Source organism: Hippopotamus amphibius, chromosome 2 (genome assembly GCF_030028045.1).
Source record: "Hippopotamus amphibius kiboko isolate mHipAmp2 chromosome 2, mHipAmp2.hap2, whole genome shotgun sequence".
Lineage (NCBI taxonomy): Eukaryota > Metazoa > Chordata > Mammalia > Artiodactyla > Hippopotamidae > Hippopotamus > Hippopotamus amphibius.
Genome location: NC_080187.1, coordinates 231,637,434 through 231,664,761, shown reverse-complemented (window position 1 = coordinate 231,664,761; position 27,328 = coordinate 231,637,434). Strand labels below are relative to the sequence as shown.

The following is a 27,328-nucleotide window of genomic DNA, read 5'->3' as shown; positions in this document are numbered from 1 at the left end:
TATTTGATGGGAATGAAATAATATTACGTAAACACACCGACACAAAGATAAGGCATTATTCTTCATAAAAACAGGACAAATGAGGCTTGGAAATCTCCCTGCGTGTCATGGTTTATTTGCCATGATCTAATTTCTTGGTGAGTTAACAGTAATTTCCACTGAAAAAACAGGAAACTCTGATTTACTTTTTTCTTCTCAGACATCTTGGGAAAAGTGGGGAATGGGGCTTTTTTGACTATCGGGTTCCTCAGCTCTTAAGAGGATGTAACAAGGGATAAACAAAGTGATTTACTATTCAGAAGGATGGGGGGTTTATTTGGAATAAAAAATACCCTAGAAAAAAATAGTCACTTGTTTCTTTTAGTGATTTTTCTGGCTCTAAAACCCCTCCAGTTTTAGACGGGCTGGTGTGCAGGAGGGAATCTAAGGTAAGGCACTGAGAGTCTCACAGATCTTCTCTGGTAGGCCGCACCCTGCTAATCTAATCATATCCGACAATAAATCTAATTATCCAAGAAATTTTATTATCCATGTATTATCTATCTGCTTGCTATAAATGAGTATCATTTAAATCTATGACACACTGAGAACAGTCAAGAATTGTTTCTTGCATTTATGATTTAAGAAGCTATATTTAAAAAATTAAGATGTGTTTATGTGACTATGATTATAAGGAAAATGAGAAAGCAAATGGATATTTTTAAAACCTGATATTTCAGGAAAGGATTTAAAGTTAGAAGCCCTTTCCAACTCTTTTGTAAACTAGGGAACATACAATTATTTTAAGAAGAATTTCATTTTTACCCAACTGTGCTCTAGATTATGTCAAAGGAAGAACATTCAGAAATCTTAAGACTTTTACTTCCTCAAACTGTAGATGGATTGCTTTTCAGAATTTTTCCAACAGACGTTACATGAAATCCTCTAGTTGATAAAAGGCCAAATGTTTACATTCTTCTCAAGAGATTGAATGAATTTTTATGCACGGACACAGAATGGGATTCCAGTATTTGCCCTACGGAACAGCAAGGAATAATTAATTTTCATCATCCAGGCACTGGACAAATACGAAGTTAAAACAGAATTTTCACTGACAGTTAACACTGTAGATTCCATGTTATGATTAACTCCAAGAAGAGAAATGTTTGCACCTTCAGTGGGAAGTGTGCTTTTCAGTCGTAACAACATCCTCAGAGACTTTTCAGTTTGCCTTTATCTTGATCTTTTTGACTGCAAAGTGCAAAGGATTCCCGAACAAACTGCCTGCACATTGGGCACTGCTGAAAATACTTAACACAGCCATCACACAAGCACGTGTGTCTGCATGGCAAGAGCACCCAGTTCACAGTCCCGTTCTGGCAAACCACACAGTCCTTGCTACTCTCTTCCGGAGGCTCCATTTCACTTTCAGATAGTCCAGCCTTTTCCAGCAAACTTTGGTCTGTGTTTTCCTCTTCTGGAGAGGAATTGCTCAAGGGAGTAGAACTATTATTTGCCGACATGAAAAGTTGCTGAAAATCAAAGAAATAAATGTAAAGATAATTACAAATGACAATTACGCTTCAAATCCGGGGGTCATAAGAGCTGCTAAAAATTTATGAGCTAGCAAATCCAATAGTAAATAACAGCTAGCTTCTATGATAACTAAGTGAAAAATATTATTATCTCTTTATAAGTAGTCATTCTTTGAAGCTGCAAACAAAAAAGACAGAGATAAGACTAGAGGGTAAAACTTACCTTAAGATCATGAAATTGACCTTGAGCCAGTAGTAAATATTGATATAATATTCTACAGGAGAGTTTATAAGTCTTATCAGGAATATGAATTACTGACACCATGGAAATCTAAAATAAAAATTGAACACCAGTCAGTACATAACCTCCTTACATTATTTCACAGACATGTAAAAAATACTTCTCAAATAAAAGTAAGAGATTGACAAATTAGAAAACTTACAATAATTTCCTTAAATCACAGTCACTAAAGAGGACCCAATTATATATTTTTGCCAGAATTATTTTATTTATACTCAAATTTACAAATTTAATGTCGCCTCAACAAAAAAAGCAATTAGTTCTTTATACAGCTACATGAGCTGACTCAAAAATTTTCATATGGAGGCCCTTCCCTGGTTGCGCAGTGGTTAAGAATCTGCCCGCCAACGCAGGGGACACAGCTTTGCTCCCTGGTCTGGGAGATCCCACATGGTGTGGAACAACTAAGCCCGTGCACCACAACTACTGAGCCTGTGCTCTACAGCCCTCGAGCCACAACTGCTGAGCCCACATGCCACAACTACTGAAGCTCGTGCACCTAGAGCCCGTGCTCCACAACAAGAGAAGCCACCACACTGAGAAGCCTGAACACCACGACAAAGAGTAGCCCCCATTCTCCGAAACTAGAGAAAGCCCACGCGCAGCAATGAAGACCCAACATAGTCAAAAAAAATGAATAAACAAATTTATTAAAAAATAATAATAAACAAAAATTTTATATGGAAAAATAAAACATAAGAATCGTTAGGAAAATATTGAAAAGAAAGCTATAAGAGGGACTTCCCTGGTGGTCCAGCAGTAAAGAATCTGTCCTGCAAAGCAGGGGATGAAGGTTCCATCCCTCATTGGGTAACTAAGATCCCACATGCCACCAGGCAACTAAGCCTGCACGCCACAACTACTGAGCACATGCACCTCAACTAGAGAGAAGCCCATGGGCCACAGCAAAGAGCCCACACACTGCAAGGAAAGATCCCACATGCAGCAATGAAGATACTGTGTGCTGCAACTAAGACCTGATGCACCCAAAAGAAAATAAAATAAATATTAAAAATAAAGAAAGCTACAAGAGGGACTAAGCTCAGTCAGATATTAAAACATACTACAAAGCCTTTAAAATTAAAACAGTATGATACTGGCACATGAATAGACAGATGGAAGAGAATAAACAGTCCAGAAACAGACCTAACTATATATACAAATGTAATAAAGGTGACATCTCAAATCACTAAACAAAGAGTCTTTCTAATAATAAAAAGTATTGGGGAAACAATAGCTGCTTGGAAAAATATAAAATTAGATACATTCCTCATTCCATACACAAGAATAAACTCCAAAAGCATAAGAGATCTAACTATAAAAAATGAACCTATACAAGTACTAGGAAAAACATGTGAATTTCTTTTCAGTTTCAGTGTAGAAAGAGACTTTCTAACTATGACTCAAACCCAGAGGCAGATAAATTTGACAAATCTAACTACATAAAAAAATGTAAAATTTGCATGACAAAAAAAGCACCCATAAGTCAAGTCAAAAGACATATGACAAGCTGAAATATATATTCACAATATATATCACAGACTAGGGGTTAGTATCCCTAATTTATAAAGAACTTTTAAAAATTGAAGAAAAAGTGAACAAAAATCCTACAGAGAAATGGGCAAAAGACGTGAACAGATAATTTACAAAAAGATAAAAACATGGTCCTTAGCCATATTAAAAGATGTTCAATTTCACTCACAATATGGTAAATGCAAGTTAAAACTTCACTGAGATATCATTTCTTGGGCGTCAGATTAATAAAAATTGAAAAGCTTGTCAGTACACTCTATGGAGAAATCATCACTCTCATATACTGCTGGAAATGTGTTTAAAAAAAAAAACAAACAACTCCAAAGATACAACTCCAATGGAGGGGAATTTGGCAGGATGTAACAAAAAGACACTTATTTACTTAGCCACACAACCTCAACAATATTAAAATACGGGTGCACAGGTTATTCAGTGCAGGATTATTTGTTATTGCAGGATACTGGAAGGTACCTGAATGTCCGACCACAGGAGGTTGGCTGAATAACTATGGTACCTGTATACCCTACATACATTAGAGTGCTAGGCAGCTGTTAAAAAAAAAAAAAAAAAAAGTGAGGAAGGTCTCTATGAACTGATCTGGAGTGATTTCCAGGAGATATAAAATGAAAAAAGGACATGTAGAGTATATATAGGGTGCTGCCTTTGTGTAAGAAAGAAGGGAAGATAAGAAGAAATAGATATCTGTATTTTCTTATCATTACGATAACAAACATAGGAAGGATAAACCAGAAAACAATGAACTTGATTATCTATTATATGAGGACTGGGGTGTATAAGATTGGGGGTAAGGGATGAAAGCAACATCTAAGTATACCTCTTTGTATATGTTTTTGACTTTGGGGAGAACTAATCTGAGTAATTTATGGACACAGTTTTTGACTATAAATCCTCAGTTTCGGGCAGGAAATAAGGAAAGGGCAGTTTGAGGACCAAAATAACCAAATCCAGTAATGAATTATAAACCACTGGGGGGAAAAAGAATTCATGAGGCCATGAGGATAACAAACAGATACACAAAGAGGTAAATCGGACGTCTCTTGCTTGTAATAGAATGCTGAGGGCTGACTGGGGGGCTGGAGTTGGAAAATAAGCATTTTGCAACCTTCATGGTAAAAATGAAATCTGGTAAGAATCATTAATGCATATTAAATCCAGGGGAAAATTTTAATAAAGAACAGGATATTCGTACGGTCTTAAAGTGCCTTCCCACACACTGCTCATTACGTGCAAGGGAGGGGAAAAAAAGGAAACAGTGGAAAACCAGATAACACCTTGACTGAGAGATCAAAGTTACCGCCACCAATGAGGGAAAAGAACCTCTCATTTTTCTATAGGCGATGATGCCCTGGAAAGCACACATCATCACCTGTGCGGTACACCGGCTGAAAATGCTTAACTCCAATCTAGCCGTGATGAAACACGAGACAAAATGAGAAATGTTCTATTCTACCAAAACCGTGCGTGCATGCGACTCTATTCTTCAAAAATGCTAATGTTATAAAAGACAAAAAAAGGCTATGGAAATGTTTCAGATTAAAGGAGGTTAAAGATAGATGACAAATATAATATCTGACTCTAGACTAGAATCTGCACTGGAGGGGAAAACATGTTGTAAAGGATACTGTTCATAGACTGACAAATTGGAATATAGGTAATAGATTGCGAAAAATATTACATCAATGTTAGATTTATACAGTAGATAACTGTATTGTAGTTATACAAGAGAAGATATCTACTATTAGGATATACACACTGAAGAACTTGGGAATAAAGAATCATCATGTACACAACTTATTCTCAATTCATTAAAAAATAGATATATACATACATAAATATATAAATGGGCAAACAGTGGTAAGGGTGTGAATGTTACCAATGAACAACAGGAGATCTGGGTAAAGGGCACATGGGTGTTCTTTTACTTTTTTATTTTTGCAAAGTTTTGAAATTATGTCCATATAGAAAGTTAAAAAAACAACACCCTCCTCTGGCTGTAGACATGCAATATCCTTTACAACCTCATAAGGATTTATTACTTTGGCAGCGACCTCAGAGGCTTTTACTACTAAATCAAAATGACAGGCCTGGTAGAAGATGGTAGTGTTATTACGTATCGCTAACAATCCCGCCAGTGAACGTTAAAAGCCTCTGAAGCTATTATTATGCTAGCTATGAATATATATATATAGTTGGAGATACACATTTGATATGGAAAAGATGTTTAAAACATACTTTTAAATGAAAGCAGATCCCAAAATAGTATGGACAATTTGATCCCATTTTTGTTTCAAAATTACATATAGAAAAGTCTAGAAAGATACAAATATTCACAGTGGTTATCTCTGGAGGATATAACACAGGTTATTTTCCTTTTTTTCTGTGGCTTATCTAGATTTTCTAACTCTATTTCCTGCCACAAACATGTATCATTTGAGTAATACAGAAAACAAACTAGTATAGTTTGGTAAAAATGAAAAAAAATTTTAAGTCAAAATCTTACAATGACAATCCCCACTTTCCTTACCTACCTAAAATAACAAACTGGTTCCTAACTATACAATCTGAATGTAATTTATTACTATTACAAATGGAGTGAGGGAGTTACAAAAAATTTTTTTTTAATTTAGAATCTCTGACCCCAGATAAAATATTGAAAACAAATGCCCAATTTGCTTTTAGAATTAAGAACAGAGGACATTAATACAAAATATACTAATATTCTTTAGTTCCAATACTAGGCCCTATGTGAGCGATAAGAGAAGCAGCAAGGGTTAGCAGGGAAAAAGAAGGGAGCCTGCTGATAAGAACAGAAGACACAGAGAAGGACGCAGGCAGGGCGGCGTCTACAAAGGAGGAGAGAGCACAATCACCAACCCTTGAGAGCCAGGTCCCCAGGCTGCCCTGTGGAATAAGCCTCTCCCGACCACAGCTGGGCCAGTAGACTTCATTCCAGTTGGATCAGGGACCTGAGAGCAAATCTTTCGGTTTAGGTGTCACTGAACTGTACACTCAAAAGTGGTTAAAATGGTCAATTTTATGTTATATGTATTTTAAAACACACACACACACACACACACACACACACTTCTCTGTTTCGACTGAGGAGGAAAGTTAGAAAATAAGGAAGAGTCTGAGTACCAAAGCCGACAAACAGTACCAACAGCGAGGGGGGAAGGAACCACGCGGGAAGCTGAGAGAAGGTGACAGATCTGACCCTTCCTGTTTCGAACGAAAGGAAAGAAGTAGGGGAGCTTAGAAGAGATGGGGGACACAGTGGTGAGACAAGCGCTGTTCTGCCCAGGTGGGCAGAGGGAAGGATGGAAAGGCTGGAAAAATGAAGCTCCAACTTCACAGGCCTTATTTATCTTCAGTTGAAAGAGTGGGAGGGCCAAAGGGAGGGAGAGGGGAGACAACCAGAAGGGCTGCCCTACACGCTGCTCAGGAGCCTGGCTGCGAGGCTCTAGGAGGCTCACTAACATTGCTTCGTATGAGCTTTTTTCCACTTACCAGATTTACTGAGCACCTATTGTGTTCCAGGCACTGTGCGAGGTTCTGGAAACACACTGCTGTTAGTATGACTTTTATTTGGGAAAAACAGACTGACTTCAGCTCAATGGAACTTCAATTTGATAAAATTAACCACGTCCCCCAAAAAACTACAGACGCATATAACTGCATTGAGCAGGGGCTAGATCTCCCAATTAGGCTGTGCACCTTCCAAAGCTCAATGTGTGCTTGTTTTGGGGAGATAACTCCTGTTAAAAACAAAGGATACTGGCACAGGACTACAAAGGCTCAGAATCGAGCCCTGGTTCCAGGTCTTATTTCCTGAAAGGCTGGGATTTTTCTTTCAGTGTTAGAAGACGGATATTTGCCCTCACACACAAAGTTGTTGAAAGGAATAAATACGTTAATGGTAGCCAATGTACTCTGTATATTACAAAGTGTCATAAAAATGTTACCATATCTTTATTCATCAACATATGTATTTCATGCACTTCAGAAAAGCAGTGAATTGTGTATAAAGGCATTCTTATCATGATAGGGTTTCACCAAAAGTTTATTTCACGTACAAGCGTCTACCATACTTAGAGGAAGGTCAGGCTCATGGCCTTTTAGATCTCTAAGATGCTTTTATCTTCCTAATTAGGATAAACTACCAGGCTAAAGAAGTACTTAGCACATAATGAGAAAAGGAGATTACAGTAATTACTGAAAACACAGGGACCAACTACACATAAGACGGAGGTGCAGCAGGGGCTACGACGGAAACAAGACGACTGCAACTGTGCAAAGAAAAGAGTGGATACGCTCTTAAATCACGCCCTTCAGATCATGACAACGCTTATTTACTCGGTGCTAAACATGCCAGCAATAAACATGCTTCCTGACAGACTTTGTCTATGTGGCAAACACGACAGAATATAGGATGATGAAATTAATGTAATTCAACTTTTATTTTCTAAATAAAATCATATTCTTGCAATCCATATGGAAAAAAACAAGTCATGCTCTGAAGGAGCATTACATGTGTAAAACTCATACAGCTGTACTTCCCATGCGTTATTTTCCAAGAAAGATGTGTCCAGGCCAAATGTATCGCCTCAGAAATGAAACCTTTTTCTATTTTACCAAATATTTAAGACCCATCATCCAAATCACTTACAAGTAATGCTTCCAGAATTTTAAAGTTACTTACAATATCATAAATTTCTCGGCTATCTTCATCAGCTAGGGTCAAGAGCGCTACCAATGGATAGCAAGATCTGGGCACCGTACCAAAGTCTTCAATTTTAGTATCTCTTGGTAACTGGCAATATATTTCTTCTTTGCTGTCCTTTTTAATACTTTTTGAAGATGTAAAGGTAAATTGCCACTATAACCAAAAATAAAACAATACACCAAAGGGGATTAAATAATAACTTAGCAACACGGTTGTATCCATAAAAAGTCTAACTTCCAAAATTTTCATGGGCTGATGGCTGTATCAGAGAAAAGGATACAAATACTGCTCTTGATAGAGATATTCACTATATAGAGCATCTTCCAATGCTCGAGGAGTGCTTATTCGGAAGCAATAAAAATGCTTCTGCAGAGCTTCATATAATTTTTGAACACTGCACCCCCAGTAGCATGTAAGGAGGCTATCTTCAAGGCAATCTGTTGTCAAAGTTATGCCAGCTGTAGAAAACAAATGAAACAAAGAGAAGAAAATTACCTAATGTTATTTCTATTACAGTTATACATAGCAAGTAACAGAAGCTTCCTTTCGGATGCTGGCCAGGCTGACAGCAGTTAAAGGAACTCATTAAAGGGTATGTGCCCATAAAGGAAGGAAATGGTCTCTAAAACAAAAGATATAAAAACTTCAATGTGTACACAATTTTGAAGTGCTATCGGTAAACTCTAATTTACATTATTTTATATTTATTCTTGGAAGTTATAAATATGATTTTTTTTGGTTGACTTCAAGACTCTTCCCACATAGATTTAAAAAACTGACATACAGTTCACTATTGATAACCTACCACTCTAAACGCGTATGCAACCCTAACTACAAGAAGTAATGGAGCTGTCTCTAAAAGTGGATGCATACAACCCATGGGGTCCACCAGAGCATCAGCGGAGCAGGGAAATACCGAAAAGAAATCGCGCCTTACTAACCCTAACATACCCACTGACAACACGGATATACTCTCGTCGCACAGCTAACGTCCCATGAATATGCACAATATTCTGGGCAAAGACCGGAGAGTCCAAAACATGGAGGGTTTAATAGCGATGCTCTCATTCATGTGTTTGCTTTCGGCATAATAAAAGATATCACAATTTAAGTAAACCTGATTAAATGGATATATAAGTGGACACTAATTATCTCATGTAGTCCTACCTATTTACTTAACACTTACATTGGACGTACTATGTGCCACCTATGTGATTTTTTTCCCTTGCTCATGGCAGCTGTAGCAACATCAAGTTCAAGGGTGGCAGCACCCAATGTCTCATACTGCTGGCAGTGCGAGCTGCAACATCAGCTCGCACTGCCAGTGCTCAGTGGCCATGGCGTACTTACCAGAGCAAAAGGGCATGGTTTTGGTCACTGCTCCTGGCTGAAGAGCCTTGGTCTCTGATTCCGGCTCTCCAAACCTACTGGCAATTCTGTAAGCTACTCAATGTTCTTTTATTGGAGTCATTTCTGTTGTTTGCAAATAGGAGTTTTTATTGATGCACTATGCATTATTTAAAAGGGGATCAAGAGTATGAGTTGGAAGGAGATACACAAACACAGGCAGATGCTCCACAGGACACCAAAAATTGATTTTTTCACTTTTCTTCTCAAGATTCAGCAGTATGTACATAGAGTGTCAGATTCTGAATATGTACAACAGCAGCAACATAGAGTAATTTCTAATCACAGTCAAGCAAAAATCTTAATTGGCAGGAATTTCACATAGGTAACTAGAATAGAATTTGACTTCAAATTTTTATATAATTCCAAACATCAGGTATTAATTCAAAAATGGAAAATTCAATTAGCTATTTTCCTTAGTTAGCTATTAAATAGCTGAAGAACATCCCATTAATATAAATTATATATGTGTGTGTGTGTGTATGTGTGTGTGTATATATATATTAAAATCACACATACTTTCCTCTGTGTCACTAAAGAATCACAAAACATGAGGCAAGGAAAACAAAGTTGGAAGTAGACAGGACTGGAAAAAAATATAAAAGGCATATAAAAAAAGTAGAAAAAGAAAAAAAAAGGAACCCAGAAAGTGATTTCTTACTATTATTGTATTACTGGCAAAAATGCAAAGAATGTGAAAAGATGTATATTTAGAGCACTAACTATACCAAAATGCTGGAACCCATTCAAATATCTACCAATAAGGGATTACGTGAATAAAATGTGGGATACTTTATAATGAAATACTGTAACTCTTAAAAAAGAATTGAGCCTTATCAAAATATCTGTATGTACTATCGTGGAACAATCTTCAGAATGCATCATTAAATGAAAAAAGCAAGGTGGAGGGAAGTATATACAGTACATGACTTTATCTCATGGGAGAGAATATCAATATATATGTGTTTACTTACACTAAAAAAGAACAATGGAAGGATAAACCTTAAAGAAAAAAACACAAAAAAACTCAACTTACAGAACACAGAAACCTACCCAGTGTGTTTGCTTCATAAAAAAGAACCAGACTTCCAGGGATTCAGAGCTGCATACAAGACTTGCGTACAAACTTTGTACATTTGACTGCAATGGGGAGTGTCAGTGTACTCACAACTAGATATTAATCATACTTTAACATAATGTCTCTGAAATTAACATTATAAGTTAATAAAAAGACAGAATCTATAAAATTCTACTCTCTACAATCTTTCATAAACTCTTCCATTACATACACTCACAAGAGAATGTCTCCCTTTAGTTCTTGTCACTTCTTTGCAAAGAGAGTTCCTTTTCTTACATTTTCTTAGTCTTCCAAAATTCAGTGTGCACTATGGCATCTTAGATCTATTGCTCTAACAGATAAATAACAGATCATTAACAGAATTGGGACACAGCCATAAACCAGAAAATTCAGAATTCAAATTAAGCAAGGCAGCATGGATGTGATTTCTCTCAACCTGCCCTTACCTGCTTAGCTAACAGCCAAGTAAAGCACAGTGTAAGAGACAGCCTTGCAAAAAAATAAGGACTATAGTCAAATGAGTTGAGCCATTAAAAAAGCAGAAACAATGAGGCAGAAAAGCCACAAACCCTGAAGAAGAATCCCTGAGAAAGAAGAACTACATACAAGGAGATCATGCATGAGGATAATAAAACTGGAAGGAGAACCGGGAGATGAAAATTTTAGGCTGTAGGGAAAAGAGGTTCACGAATTCCTCCAAAAATGGTATATGTGTCATCTTGCACAAGGCAGCTATTCAAAATACAACAACAGAATTCCTGAACTAATTCAACTGAACTAATATATCCTGAGTACTTAACTTTCAATGTCATTAAAGCATCTACAGTGGGGACATGGAAGCATCCTAAACCCACATACAGAATCGTTAAATAACAACAAAGCACTCCCAATAACCCACCCCTAGTAAACAGAGCTAAGTGACTAAGATTAAAACTGATTCTCTGCTTTATTTTCAAGCAAATCAGGTCTCCAGATGGTCACCCTTCAAGACTTCCATTTTTAAACTATCTATCTATACATCAAAATAATCTTTTAGCATGTCACAATTATTGCTCAGAATATTATCTCAATGCCCTGGTTAGACATCTTTAACCACATCCTCCATCCCACGGTTTTTAAACAAATGAATTTTATTCTACCGAGTACAATTCCCAACAAAACGTTCTTCTTATTTCCCCACAGACGATCGATAAAAGCATGATATGCATGGCAAAACTACAATAAGGCACCGCCTCTCACCCGTCAGAATGGCCACCATTAAAACGTCTACAAACAACACCGGCCGGAGAGGGCGCAGGGGAAAGGGAGCCGCCTGCGCTGCCGGCGGGGACGAAGCTGCCGCGACAGCACCGCGGGCCCGCGGGAAACGGAGGCGGCATCAGCACGTGACCCAGCAACCCCGCGCCTGGGCGCGTATCCGGACACACCGGTAATTTAGACAGAGACACGCATCCCCATGTTCACAGCAGCACTGTTCACTGTCGCCAAGACATGGAAGCAACCCAAATGTCCATCGACAGGTGAATGGATAAAGAAGATGTGGTGCATGTGTACAGTGGGATACTACTCAGCCATAAAAAGGAACGAAATAATGCCACTTGCAGCAGCATGGACGGACCTAGAGATGATGATACTAAGTGAAGTCAGTCAGAAAGAGAAAGACAAACACCACGTGATTTCACTTATACGTGGAATCTAAAATATGACACAAATGAACCTATCTATGAAACAGAAACAGAATCATGGACACAGAGAACAGACTGGTGGTTGCCAAGGGGGAGGGGGTGGGGGGAGGGATGGAGTGGGAGGTTGGGGTTAGCAAAGCTAAGCTTTTATATAGAGAATGGATAAACCTACCATGTAGCACAGAGAACTATATTCAATACCCTATGATAAACCATAATGGAAAAAAAGTTTTTAAAAATGTACATATATATATACACTTGTGTGTATATATACACACACACACATATATACATATCTGAATCACTTTGCTGTACAGCAGTCATTAACACAACATGATAAATCAACTATACTTCAATTAAAAAAGAATGATATAAATTTTAAAAAAGAATGATATGCATTAATATTTAAAAAATTATAATACTTCAGTAAGCATGCTACAAGTCTGCACACAAAATTTTTTTCATGTACTTCAGTAATGCTACTGTTAGCATGTAGTGTGTTGGGCATAGCAGAGAAGTCTTCTACTTACTGGATATCTGTTCATTTGCTTCTAACATTTACAGGGCCGGCTCTATTTGAGACTTTTTCTGCATGAAAGGCAGACTAATGGATTGCCTCACAAATTCTAGCTCAGAAGTGTTTGCTCACCATGTATCAGTTCTTCTTTTTCAGTGTTTCCAGGCTTGTGGAACTGTGCTGCAGGAAGGACAGCTTAGTGCTGGTAGATGATTTTTTTTTATTACAGTCCTGCTCAAGAGCCAGATGTGACATTATAGCAGGTCTAAGTACATGTCCACAGAGGTTAGCAGTCACCAAACCACCACGGTTCTGCACATTTTAATCGGGCATGTTTTCTGAACAAGTTAGTTTTTTCTCTGTCCTATATTGAAATTTGTTCTTCCTAAGTGCAAAATGTCAGAATGAACCCCTTATCCACCATTAGGGGGAAGAAAAGGTCCTTAGTTCCCTTTAAGTCATAGGGTAATCATAGAATATTTACAGCTAAGGAAGAAAAAAAAAGAAGTTTTGTACTTTTTCAATGTAAATCAAGATTTACTTAAGGCTGATAATCCCTACTGACTACATACACTGATTGTTGACAACTGATTCTGGAAGTTAGAGGCTGGAAGATGACTAGACAAGAATGGTCACAGGGTCCAAGGGAGAGGATGTCAAGAAGGAAGGCCTGGCACCTCTGCTAAACACTGCAGAGAGCACTCACTCGGGCCAGAAATGGCATAGCGTCCAAACAGACTTCTCTTACTAACACCTGTGATACTTGACTCTTCTCACACAAATGCCTCCATTTACGAGTTGATAGGCTCCTCAGGAGCAAGGCTTGTGAATTATTAGTCTCTATCTCTGGTATGTAGCATAGCTCCTGGAACAGAACAGGTGCTCAATAAATGCTTGCTAAGTCCGAGGAAGAGAAAGCAACAGACAAAGAAAATTAAAGAGCTAAGAAAGGAGCACAGAAGGAGAGAAAAATCTTTGGAAAGTAGCCACCAACTTGTAATTGAAGCTGAAGATGGATTGGTGATCTCTAAGCCAAAAGGATTCTTGACTTGTCTCATTTGCTTTTTGAAAACTCTTGTACTGAACTGGGTCTCTTCTGAATTTCTCAGAATTACTGGAACATCCCAACCAAACCTGAAGAAAGGTAAAAATAAAATAAGACATAATTTTAACAAATATGGAAACTTTATATGTAAAGAATGTTGTACTTTATTAGTTATTCCTTTTAACATAAGTATCAGAAAAAGAAATTCAGTTATTCAAAAATTTACATGATTTTGCAGAATTAATCCAAAATTAAGAGATAGTAGCGGTGGCACAGAATTGGCTGAATCAATATACTCTTGAAAACAAAGAGTTCTACTGTTAATTACTGTTGATTACAAAGGAGTTTCATGATTATAGATAAAATGTACCTAATATAGTAGCAAAAAGATGACAGAATTATTGAATTTTTTAAATGAGATGAAAAGCAAATACATATTTAATATGCAGACTATTTGATATTATTTATGGAACAAGAGAACTTTTAAACACCAAATATAGCCCTTCATTAATATAACATATTCTCTACTTTTAAATTTCATGTAAAAATGTAATAACGAACAGACTTAGAGGGAAATGGAAGGGATAAACTCAATTCCTTATAAAAGCAGAAAGCAGCTGAGTTTAGTCAGTTTAAACAAAACAACTTAAAATGAAAACATTAGTTAAACCAGGGGACTTTAGGTTAAGATAGCACAGTTGGAGTCATACTTTAACGTACTCTTTTCTCTCCATACACTTAGCAGTGATAGATAAAAAAAATAAAAAGAGAAATCAAAAGGACCCCACTGAAGTGAGTAAACAAACAGGGGTGTGTTTAAACAAAGCGACAGTACTCCTCAGCAATGAAAAGGAATACATTATTGCCACAACTACACGGATAAATCTCAAAAACAACACACTCTGCAAAAGAAGCCTTACATAAAAGAGTACGTGCTCCATGATTCCACCATAGGAAATTCCAGAGCAGGCAAGACTAATTTATGGTAGAAATAAAAAACAGATCAATGGTTGCTTCTAGGGGTGTAGGAGTATGGACTGACTGGGAAAGGGCACAAAGAAGCTTTCTCTGGTGACAGTAATGTTCTTTATTTTGACTGAGGTTTGTGTTGTAGAGATGATGTGTTGATAACACTTAAGATTTGTATATTCACTGTATATAAGTATTACTTCAAAAGAAAAACAAAGAACTACAAACAAAAACAAATATTCAACTCTAGCTAACAAATGCAAGGCTTTAATACTTCTGGATGAAAAGTCCAACATACTTTGAGATAATCAAGAAATTAACAGAGGAATGGATGGACAGACAGATATGTAATAAAGACATTATAGTGCAAGGTTAACTGCAGAACTTAAGTTATGGGCATATGTATGTTCACTATGTAATTAAGTTTTCTGTATGTTTGAAATTTTTAATAATAAATTTTAACAAAAAAGAGACATAGCTGGGTTAAAAGACAAATCTTTACGGATCTGAAAAAGAAAAGAAATATAAAGTAATGAGTAAGGCTGATGCCATGACTGATGAGTTCTAAGTCAGGCAGCAGGCAGTGGCAACTAAACCTTCACACAGTAACAGGGCTTATAGGTTGTCCACTCAAGAGAACCACCAGAGCAAGGTTCACAACTTGAATCCAGGAGCTGGGTTAGGCCAACATCAACATGGGACAGAACGGAGGCGGTCTAGGAATCCGGTTAAACTGCAAGGATGAGGACAAAGGCGGGGGCAGGGGACTTCCACTAAAATTTAGGCTGCAAACTAAAATTTCAAAACGTGAATAAATCTAATGCCGAGAGAAAGCCGGTAAAATTAACAAATGAAATAAAATCTCACTCTAAATGATTATAATTTTATAGAACAGTTGGACAGGCTGTTCTGTTCCTGCTTTAAAACGCTGAAAAGCAAGCCTCTAACAGATCAAGGCATTCAGGTAAGTTAACTGAATCCCAAAAGAAAGCTCAAGAATATTTATGTGACTACAAAAACATCCAGCATCCAATATGGTAAAATTTACAATGTTTAGCATCCAATAAAAAATTAACAGGCATGCAGAAGAAGCAGGAAAATATAACCCATAATGAGCAGAGAAACGAATTAATAGTCACAGACCCCAGAAATGGTACAGATACTAGAATTAGTCTACATGGATATCAAAATAAGTGTTAACTATTCTCCATACATCAAGAAAATAAGTAAAGATCAAGCACAGACTACAGAGACACAGTCAACATAAAAAAGATCCCAATCCATTTCTAAAGATGAAAAATACAGTGTTTTGGGTGAAAAATACACTAGATGGAATTTGTGGCAGATTAGACATTACAGAGCAAAAGATTAGTAAATTTGAGGACAAAGCAACAGAAAGTTGCCAATATGAAACAAAGAAAAAAAGGCTGAACGAAAAACCAAAACTTCCGTGAGCTGAGGAAAAGTTCAAGCTGAAGTCTGCAGGGGATGGAAAGAGAGAATACAAGGAAAGTACAAATACCAAAAATTCTCAACAAAGTTGTGGCAAATTAAATCCAACAGTATATAAAAATATGTCAAGACCCAGCAAGGTTTATCTCAGGAATGCAAGGCTGGCTTAATATTAAATTAAAAGTGTAACGTAATCCACCACATTAACAAACTAAAAAAGAAAAACCATACAATCTTCTTAATAGAGGAAAAAAAAAAGTGCTTGCTAAAATCCAGTGTCTAGTCCTGATAAAAAACTGTCAACAAGATGATTGAACTTGGTGTACCCTCAAAAAAATAAAAAAAATTAAAAAAAACTGTCAACAAACTAGGAATGTAAAAACAGAACTTAACCTGATAAAGGGTGGCAATATAAAAAAAAAAGTGTAAGTAACATCATACTTAAAAACTGCTTTCCTCCTAAAGTCAGAAACAAGATACTTAACAGCCATGTATCCTTAAGCAATCACTCAGCCTCTGTGTAACTGCTTCCCCACCTGCAGATGTTTATAACGGGGCTTCACACTATGGAAGTGCTTGCAAAGATAATGTTGATGAGGGGGTGGATTTAGGGTCTGGCAGAGAGAAAACACAAATCTGGTAACTCCTCCCCTTTGATCCTCAGAATCAGTCACCCCACAGCTTCTGTCTCCACTGCTCACCGTTGCCCCAGTGCCCTTTAGAGGTCAAGCCAGGCATACGGAGTGGCAGACACAAGATATAACCTTCCTATTTCAGCCATAACACCTTCCCTTTCTTTCCTTCATCCCTTGGAGTGAAAAAAAGCAAAGAAAAAAAAACACCACTCTGTACATACTTCTAATTATATTCCCTGGCACCTTCCTCATTATTTAATTCTCCCTACCTGGCCCCATCCTTTTTTCTTCACCCATACTGCCTGACTCGTTATACCCACACTACCAGCAGTAAAAGCTAGAAGTTAGATCTCATGGTGTTCATTTGTACAGTAGGTTCAAGTACTGTATTTCAGGTACTTCATAATGTTGTACCTAAAAATTTCAATTAAACAATCCTTTAAGGCATGGGTCCCCAACCCCTGGGTGTGGACCAGTGCTGGTCCATGGCCTGTTAGGAACTGGGCTGCACAGCAGGAGTTGAGCGCTGGGTGAGGGAACAAAACTTCACCTGCCTCTTCCCATCACTTGCATTATCGCCTGAACCATCTCCCGCCCCCCCCCCCCCCCCCCCCGTCCATGGGAAAACTGTCTCCCACGAAATGGGTCCCTGGTGCCAAAAAGGTTGGAGACTGCTGCTTTAAGGTTAGGAAGCCAGAAACCCCAAAAGGCAAGGCTTTGGGGAAATATATGGAAGCGGCCTATCGTGAGAGTGAAATTCCTTTGTAAAATGCTTTTTATAATCCATAACGTATTTGGTTTTAATATAAAAATATTATTTCTCCAAACCCTTACATAAGATCAATATTGTAGGAGGATATACCATAGCTGCTCTACGGCTCGGGACCCGCCTCAGGGTGAAACGAGTAGCTTGCACGTGAAGTGCTGCTTCTCTTCACGCAGGCGGGGCCCAGCACAGCACACCCACGGCTGGCAGAGCACATCTACTACGAAAAGAAACTCCTCTCTCTCGATTTTTAATTTCTCTGCCTCAAGCTTAATCTTGGGGTTACATTTTCTAATATCCTAAGGTCCTTGATTTAACATCTTTTAAAACTGTTGTTATGAATCTTGCTCAACCTTTGGCCTTTTTATCTTATATAACCTTTTTACTGTGAAGGACACATACATATAAAAAAGTACACAACGTACTTTTCTGAATAACAAAGTAATTGTGGTGAAGAACCGAAACGATACCCTCAGAAAGTCTCCTTGTCACCCACGTACGACCCCTTCCTTCTCTATTTGGACTTCAGTTACTATAATTTAGTCTACCTGTTTTTGAACTTTCATATCAATGGAAGCATGCTGTGTATAGTTTCACTTCCTATTTTATCACATTATGTTGAAGATTCATTCTTGCATCCACACTTAGAGCATTTTTGTGGCTGTACAGTATTCTATTGTACAAACATGCCATAATCTGCTTACTGATTCTACTCTTAATGGACATTTAAGGTGTCCTCACATCTTGGCCATTATGAATAATGCTTATATGGACATTTTCATAACAGGCCATCAATATATGTACATGCATTTCTGTTAGGAATTTCCCGGCCATAAGGTCTGTGCTTCTTCAGCTTTGGTGGATAATGTCAACAACTGCTCTACGTGGTGGTATCAACCTACCCTCCAGCAGCAGTGAACGAGAGCCCCCCTTGCTCCACGTCCTTGCCGAGACACTGTCAGCCACCCTGGTAGGTGTGTGGCGGCACTAAATTATAGTTCTTTCTATCCTCCTGAATACTAATGAGGTTGAGCACTTTTTACGTTTATTGCTACTTGGATATCCTCTTTTGTGAAAGCTCTTTCAAATCCTCTCCCTGTTTTTCTACTGGTCTGTCTTTAGTGTTCTTATTTATAGAGAATTCTTTATATGTTCTGAATACAAGCCCTTTATTGGATGTATCTTCCGCCTTCTACACCTTGCCTTTTCATGTATATAATGGTACCTTTTGATGAATAGGGTTCTTAATTTTAACACAAAAGTTATTAACCTTTTTCTTTAAGGTTAATGTTTTTGCTCTTTGGCTTTTCATTACCGACTTACGTGAATTATGTCCTAACACCGCTACACTTCTGAATTCCCATCTCAGACGTTTCTGTACTTTTGTGCTCTTAGAGGAGTTAGCCAAGCATGGCTAGAGCAGCCAGCTCTGAAGTCAAGGCTCTGGATCCTTATTTGACATTGTCAGCCTCGTTCCCTTGAGGTCCTCATGCTCTGAGGAGAAAACAGGGGGTGAGGGGGGCAGAGTTCACTGTGTAGTACAGTGACATCATAGCCTGGCCACACCTCTTGTCCTAAACATCATACCTGATGTAGTCTAAGATCATGTCAGGTGACACACTGATGACTCATCTTGAGCTTATAGCCTAGAATAACCCTAAACCCTTTTCGCACATCATGAACTTGCTCTTTTGCACAAAAATCCACAACTTTCACAGTTTAAACTTATTTGATGCAGACCAATATTTCTATCTTTAATGTATTACTCAAAAGCCAATACGCAGAAATGATTTGGAATAAGGTTAAACGCTAGAGACTGTCTACAGAGCAATCCGTAACTGGTGCTGACAAATGGTTCCATAAAATATTAGTAAGTACATCCTGTGATGGGTTTCTGGCTACCATCCCACATCTGGCCTTTTTCACATTTTTAGTCAAAAACGTGAATAAAGATATTGATGCCCTGTGTATCAGATCATGGCTGATATGACATTAGAAGAAACAGTAAAATAGAAAATTGACCAATTTGCTTTTTAATCAAATTCCATTTTTATCTTTTTCTACGCAGTCATTTTGGCAATTGTTAGCAACAGAATACCAACTGAATAAATGTTTTCAACATTCATTACTTTCTCTTTATAGAAACTCAGCCACCAGCCCACCCCCCCTTCTTTTCCATTAAGAGAATTTCTGCATTCTTTTTACTGCTATAATTTCATACTTAATCCTCCTGGAATTTTCTATAATTCTGTTTTTTCCCATTTCTAAAGTGTTTGTTGCACTTGTTCATCCTGTTTAAACTTCCAGCACAGCAGTAACCTGCGGACTTCCAGTTCTGTCCACACTTTTTCATATTGCCTGTACACTGTCTTAACCTGCACACACTTCCTAAGCTTCCTGTCAGCAGGTGAGTCAGAAGAACTGACCTCCTTTCCTTGTTGGAGTCTCACAAAGTCCCTCATGAATAGAAGTTACTTTGAGACTAAAGTTTCAAGCTCAGCAGTAAACAACTTCTATCACCCCTCAGCCTTGAGTTCTAAGGCCAATTAGAAAACACACAGGCAGCTGTTAATCTGGGCAGAGGGGTGCAGGGGAGCTTTTCTTCTGTGCAGTCTCCCAAAGTAGGCCTCACTTGGCTAGCTGGATACTGAGACTGGATCAGGACATAAAAAAACACTCATGGGGAAATCCTTGGTAGAGGAGGAGGGCTGTTCCTGAGCAAACCATAAAATTCTGTGCCTTTAATTGTAAAAAGAAGGGCTAGAATAAGTTATTTTAAGGCCCTATTAAGGTTTGAAATGCCATTTCTAAGAGCTTTGTGTTTTCTTCTAGATTGTTCCAAGAAATTTCTTGCCAACAGAAGGGTCATTTATTTTGTACCCTAAGCAAATACAAAACAACGTTATATTCTTTTCCTAAGAAGGAATCTTTACCTCATCACCAACCTCATCACACACACGCAACCTACTGCATTCTACAAGTGAGATGAGAAATAGTCAAGGTCAGTGTATCTGGAAGGGTTGGCAGGAGACAGCTATTTAGACGTAAAGAATTTAATATAAAGAACTATCAAGTATTGGAGGACTGAAAAGGCAAGAAGGGGACACTGAGGTATCCTAGCAGGAATCAGTTATCCCTCCTAAGGCTAAGGAAGCAAAAGGAAGAGTGGGGATCATTACAGTTTAGAAGCTGAGAGAAGGAATCCCCCTCAGCTGGACCCAGACTTTAGCCATAGGAGTGCTGGCCAGCTGGTGCTGGTACTTCTGAAGGAGTGCAATAACGCTGGTTCTAGGTAAGAGGAAAAACTGTAAACTAAAATAAACTGCTGCTACTCAGGCCAGCTGTCACCGCCAGGGTGATGCCAGTGCTGCAGGAATGTAAACCAGGAAAAGGAAGCAAATGGTTAATTAGGAGGTCCCGTCTTCCTCCTCCAGCCTTCCAGACTCTTTCTAGCACCCCTACTGACAGAGCCTAACAGGAAGCAAACCAGCACAAGAGAAACAGGTTTGCAAAGTCCCGGCCCCAGTATCCAAAGCAGAGTACAGAGAGCATATGTGCAGCTGAGAAACAACAGCTTTTGAGAAAGATCTGAAGGATGATTTACAGTATCCTCGTGGCAGTACTCAGGATACAGAGACCTTCCTCAAGAGGACCTGACCTCCCCATCTACCGGGGGCTCCAGGTCTCTGGGCTGATTTAGACTGGGAAACTAGGTGAAAGGTCATAACTCTCCATCATTGTGACAAGTCGGGTTTCTGGCTCCAGACCTGGAGTTTTTCCTTCAATGTAGTTCACGTAGCATTTAGCAGGCCACCTATCTATCTCGTAAGGACACCGTAAGCTGTTAGCCACTGTCCACGATCCTTGGAGGCCAAAACATTCTCTGCCTTGTTCTCCACTGCCCGTTATGGGACGTATGTCTACCTTTACTCTAGTGGTTAGGTGTTGCCACTGGACTTCAGATCAGGAAGTCTACCCTAATGGCAGCATCTCTCACCATCATAAACCTATAGTGGCCTGTAGTGGCCAGGTGCCAGAGATTTTTAAGGCTACCAGTCTCTCCTCAGTGCCTCTGTGATGTGTGTCTTATGTGTCCTGTTGAAGGATGCAGTAAGGGGACAGCTGTACAGGTTGCACATAATGAATAATCCAGTCCAATATTCCTAAGCCTTTAGATTCCCTCTTCATTATGGCCTGAAAGTTCTATCATCTCAATCTTATTAAATATAGGGCACCTCTGAGTCCAAATTTCAGTCAACCAAGTATGGGTTAACACTTTAGAGTCAGAAATTTTTTGAGAATACACCCAGATCAATAACTGGAATCCCATCTATTGTTACATTCTATCTTCCTTGGCCTAACCTACTTATACTCCATTCTCACACACTACCCAAATTCACACTGATACAAATTAGCAAACTTCTGTAATTCTTTTAGAGGCTAGGCTGTTTCTAACTAGGTCAGATTTCCTCCCCTTCCTATGGAACATGAAGAGATCTGAGCCTGGTGGCCAAAGGTCATAGAGGTAGGTCTTGAGTATAAACACCCTTCGCAAAGCCACTGCCCTGGGGTGGGGGAGGGGTGTACCACAGGCTCTTCAAGCAAGAGAAGGCTAGTTTTCTCAGACACGGAAAGCAGGCTGCTTCCATCAAGGAGGAAGACTTGGAGTGACTGGGGTTTCAGGATTCTCAGCTCTATCCAAGTCTGTTTCCATGTTGCCACTCCACGTTTCAGGGCTCTACTCTTTTCTAGTCAGTGTCCTAAATGTGACAACGGCAAGGCTGTGTAACTCTCAGCACAGTTCTCAGCTTTGCAGCCACGTGAAGCGCAGTGCTGCAGACCGCAAGCACTCTGGCTCTCTTGGACCTGATGTGTTTCAAGGCGCTTGCTGTTTCCTTTCTCCAAGCACTAAGCCACTCGGTCCCCCAAGGCACTTACTTCAGAAATCCTTTAATCACAATCACACAAAGGGGGTAAGTTGATTAGTTACGATGCCAGCACATGCCAGGGGTTACTAGAATCTTACTTCCCAATGGCAAGGAGCTGAAGAAATCCCAAACCCAAATCCCACCTTTGAAGGCCGCCTGCCCCTCACCCCCGCGCCAGGATCCCTTTCTGAGTCATGATTTTCTTATATTTGTCAGTCCAGTCAAGAGACCAAAACACAGTATTTTAACAGATAATTTAATATTAAAAAATTGTTAACCAGATGTTGAAGAACTGAAAAGGCAAAAAGGGGACACTAAGTATCAAAGAAGTAGTGACAGTGGGAAGCAGCTACCACACCTCGGACAACGAGAAGAGCCAAGACACCACGACAGCCGAGAAGTCTGCAGGAAAGACCCCCGTGCAGGCGGAACCCAGATCTGAGGAGGGGGTATGGAAATCTCTGAAGGGGTTCAATGAGGCTGGTTCTAAGAGAGTGGGAAACTATAAACTGTGACCAACTGTTAATGCCAGTGAGGCACCATCGCTGTGGTAAGACAGAGGAGCAAAGGAATCAGACAGGAAGCAGCAAGTCCTCCTGGCCTCCTCTCGCCTTCCCCTTCCCCTTCCCCTACTGGTAAAGCCTCAGTGAGGCAGTGAGCCAGCAAGGAAGAAAGGTGGTTTAGAGCAGGGGGCCGCAGTCCCCGGCCACGTGGCCTGTCAGGAGCCAGTGAAGCTTCATCCTTATTTACAGCAGTTCCACATAGCTGGTATTACCGCCTGAGCTCCGCCTCCCATCAGCATTACAGTGAGTGGTATAATTATTTCCTTATATATGACAATGTAATAATAATAGAAATAAAGTGCACAATAAATGTAATGAGCTTGAATCATCCCAAAACCAATGCCCCCCACCCCGTCTGTGGAAAAACTGTCTTCCGTGAAACTGGTCCCTGGTGCCAAAAAGGCTGGTGACAGCTGGTTTAGAGGTTCTGCCCAGATTCACAAAGCAGAGTTATCTAAGGGTGGTATGAAGCTGAGAGATGATGGCTTAATAGTCTGCAGTCTAGAGGAAGCAGAGAGTAGCTACAGAGTCAGGCTCACTGATTATTTAAAACTCTTAGGGGATGTATGTGGCATTTTGGTTTCCTTTCTGCACAGCACCTGGTAAATAGCAAGAGCTTAATAAACGTGAGCTATCAGAGCTCACAGAAACCATCACACAGTTAAACAGAGACACCTTACTTCCAGCTGCATGATTCTTCGCTATTGCCACTGGGATTCCAACAATCAGAGATTCCTGTTCTGTCTCCCCTCCCACACAGTGCAACTGGCCAGGAAAAAAGTAGAGGGAAGCAATGGGAAAATAATGCAGAAGAGTACTGACGTAAGAACCATGACAGAGAAAACAGATGACCAACTGAAATCATACCTGAGGAGGTTAAAAAAAAAAAAGTGACAAGCATAGTGAAAAAGCACAGTGGTTAAAAAAAAAAAAAAGCATACTGCCCAGAGAACTGTTAGAAAGTTGATTTGATGAGATCTAGATGGTTTTCAATGTTTCTACTCAATGAATCAGTGGCCTTGGCTTAGAGTAGCAAATAAACACTAGTAAAAAGATTATCTAGATGGGCAAAGCTAACCTAGATGGAGAAAACGGGTGGGTTAGGCTCAAGATGACTGGTTAGGCCCAAATCAGGATGGAGGTGAGTGGCATTTACACGGTCTTGTGGCCTCAACAGTGCTTATTTCAGACTTACGGAAGTTCTACAATTCTCTGGGTTTCCACCCTTGTAAAAGTCATACTTAAATGGAATGTTTAGATAATCGTTAAGTTTTCAAACCAAGTCAAATTTGGCAGAGCCAGGATTTGAACCTAAGTCTGTCTGACCCCAAAGTCTGTCTCTTCACCACCACAAACATGAGGTCCCTAACTACCCTCCACCCACAGATGCCACCATAGTTATCAGTACGGTCTTCACTCATTTCCCTCTTACCAATACTAAAGACAGACATCTACTATACCTAATTAGTTGAATTCGGCCAACCGAAAATTAATTTTAAAATAATTAGGCTTACTGAAAATTAAAAGTTAAGGGTATAACGCAATTATCAACTAGTTACTTATTTTCCTTAATGGAGGAAAATTACACTCGAAGACGGTAACACTAACATTATAGTCAATAAAAATCCTGTGTTAAGACAGCTTTTCTCACGTAGGCAACATCTTCCTCCCTCCAATTACGAACTTTCTTGAAATGAACTACAGCAAGAAAGCCTGATCAGTCAGGAATAACAAATTGTGTAAAACTAGTCTTATTCTTCCCTCGCCAACCAACAAGGAATTTATGATCTACTGCTGACAGGGTGGAAAGCGGTGTGAAAACGTTAAAACTTTACTTGGTTCCTAAAGATGGCATAGTTTCAGAAGCTGACCAGGGCTTGCGTCCTTTCTTTAATCACATATATGTGCTCCAAGGGTACCTTTAAGCTCATTTTACACAGCCTGCTCTATTCACGAGGATGTCGCCTCTAACCCTCTGCTCATGTGTTCTCTACTATACACCTTTGGCTCCATTTATTTTTCAAGATACTCATTCTTCAAAATCCAGCTTACGTCTCTCCCCTCAATGGATGGACCTGTAAGATGACTGCAAATAGCTGTATTTTCAAGGCTTCTCTACACATGACACAATGGCATCTCCTCAAGAGAAAAATGCTAGACTCTCGGAGCTGGAACCGCTCAGGGTTGAGCCAACCGTCTACTCTCCTCCCTCCGGTAGGTGACGTGCCCTCGCCCCGCAGCGTAACTCATCTCTACGGTCTCTTCCAGCTCTAAAGTACGTCTTCATCGCGCCATCGATCTGAACATCCCTTCAGAAGGTGCGGCGCGCGCCTAGGAGCCACCACGTTCTCACACGGTAACAAGAGCCCAGCTGCCACCTGCGCTGGGCGATCCGAGGCCACGCGCTCAGCTCCGGCCTGGGGACCCGCCCCCCACTCGGGTTACGGTCCCCGTCCGCGCAGCGCCCCGCGGACGGCGGGCGCGCTCCGGGCACGCAGGAGGCCCTGGCGCCGGACAGAAGGCTGCTGCGCACCCCGCCCCCCCGACACCAGGCCCAGGCCCGCCCCGGCCGCCCCGCCGCCTGCACGCAGAGCCGGGTAAAGCCCTCAGTCCGGCACCGGCCCCGACGCCGGCAGCGGCGGGGACGCGGGGCGGGGACGCGGGGGCGGCGTCCACCCGGAGCCGCTCGGGCCCTCGGCAGCGGCCCTCCGACAGCCCCCGGCGCCCCAGGCCAGCAGCCCCCCGGCGCCTCTGCCCGCCGCGGCGCCGGCGCCCGGCTGTCCGCCTCGTCGTCCCTTGGCCGGAGTGCTGCGCACTCACCATCCCAGCACCAGGCCGGTGGTCACGATGAAGCAGGTGAAGACCACCGCGATGTAGAAAAGCGGCGAGTACTCGTAGAGCGTTACCAGGAACACCGCAGCCATCAGGGACGCCTGAGCTGAGCGGGGACTCCCGCCGCCCGGTCCGGCCCTGTCCCGCCCCCTCCGGGCCCTCTCGGCCGGGGCGAAAGCCGCTACGGTGTCCCGGGGCGGACAAGCTTTGTAGATCCGCACGGCCCGGCGCGCCAGCAGGCTAGCGGCAGAGGCCGCCGTACGGGCGGCGGGAGCCTGCTTGCCAATCACGAGGTCGCCTGCAGGGCCCGCCCCGCCCCGCCCCGCCCCGCCCCGCCCCGCCCCGTCCGCTCCCGGCCGGAGAGACGGGCTTCGCAGGGGGGCGTGGCCCCGGCTCGCCCCGCCCCGGGCGCGCGGGGTGGGCGTCTCGCGGCGGGTCCTGGCGGTCCCTGCGCCTCTGCAGCAAAGTCTGAGTAGATGTGGGTGTCAACTCCGTCCAAGACTCAGGTAGGGGCTCCTGATGCCAGAGGGAGGAGGCACCGTCCGAAATCCACGTCACAGAGTCTGAATCCTGACATCCTGCCTGTTAGATCTGAGGCAGATGTGGGAGGAAGGGGGGGCCGGCATCTTAAGTTCTACGAAGTAAAATAACCCCATACCTACTCCTGTTTTCTCTACAAAACTTACAAACAGTCAGTGTACGAAACGCCAGAAGGAGTCTCACAGGCACTTTATAGGAGCCTTGTCAGCCTTCTCAGGTTGGATTTAATGCTAGAGGAAAATTACCATTGGGTGTCAAGATGCTCAGAAATAAATCAACCGTCCTCCCATATCCCCTTCTTTTTTTTCTCCCCCATACCCCTCTAATCAGAATTAGATATTTGAATGTTTTGTATTAATTTTTGCTTTAATAATAATTTAAAATGTGTATTATGTGCATTGTGTATCTATGGATATATATGCACGTATACACAATGACCCTTGAAGAACCTAGGTTTGAACTGCACAAGGTCCACTTATAGGTGGATATTTTTCAATACTAAATAGTATGGTACTACGCGGCCTGTGGTTGGTTGAATCCGTAGGCAAGGAGGTACCGTGGGTACCAACTAAAGTTATACCCGTCTCTCACAGCACATCCACTGACATCTCATTGGTTTGTGTTTGGCCGCAAGGCCACACCTAGCTACCACAGAGTCAGGGAAACACAGCCTTTTCGTCTGAGCAGCAACATCCCCTGCTACAGATCAGGGCTATTGTTACCACGGAAGAAAGGGACAAAGGACCTGGGGATAGATAACTAGCAGTCCCTCCACACTCCCAAACCACCAATAGAATTACTGCTGGAGGAAGATGAGCT

The 27,328-nt window shown here is 40.8% G+C and overlaps 1 protein-coding gene across 1 annotated transcript; it reads right to left on the bottom strand.

Moving 5' to 3' along the window:
* Positions 1 to 845: 845 nt before the first annotated feature.
* CGRRF1 (cell growth regulator with ring finger domain 1) lies at positions 846 to 26,213 on the bottom strand. Its single transcript, XM_057724540.1, has 6 exons — positions 25,958 to 26,213; positions 13,774 to 13,913; positions 8,373 to 8,550; positions 8,069 to 8,216; positions 1,738 to 1,845; positions 846 to 1,511 (listed from the first exon to the last, which is right to left on the bottom strand). Exons 1-6 carry the CDS (start codon positions 26,059 to 26,061, stop codon positions 1,191 to 1,193), a joined length of 999 nt encoding a protein of 332 aa, XP_057580523.1. The 5' UTR covers positions 26,062 to 26,213; the 3' UTR covers positions 846 to 1,190.
* Positions 26,214 to 27,328: the final 1,115 nt, after the last annotated feature.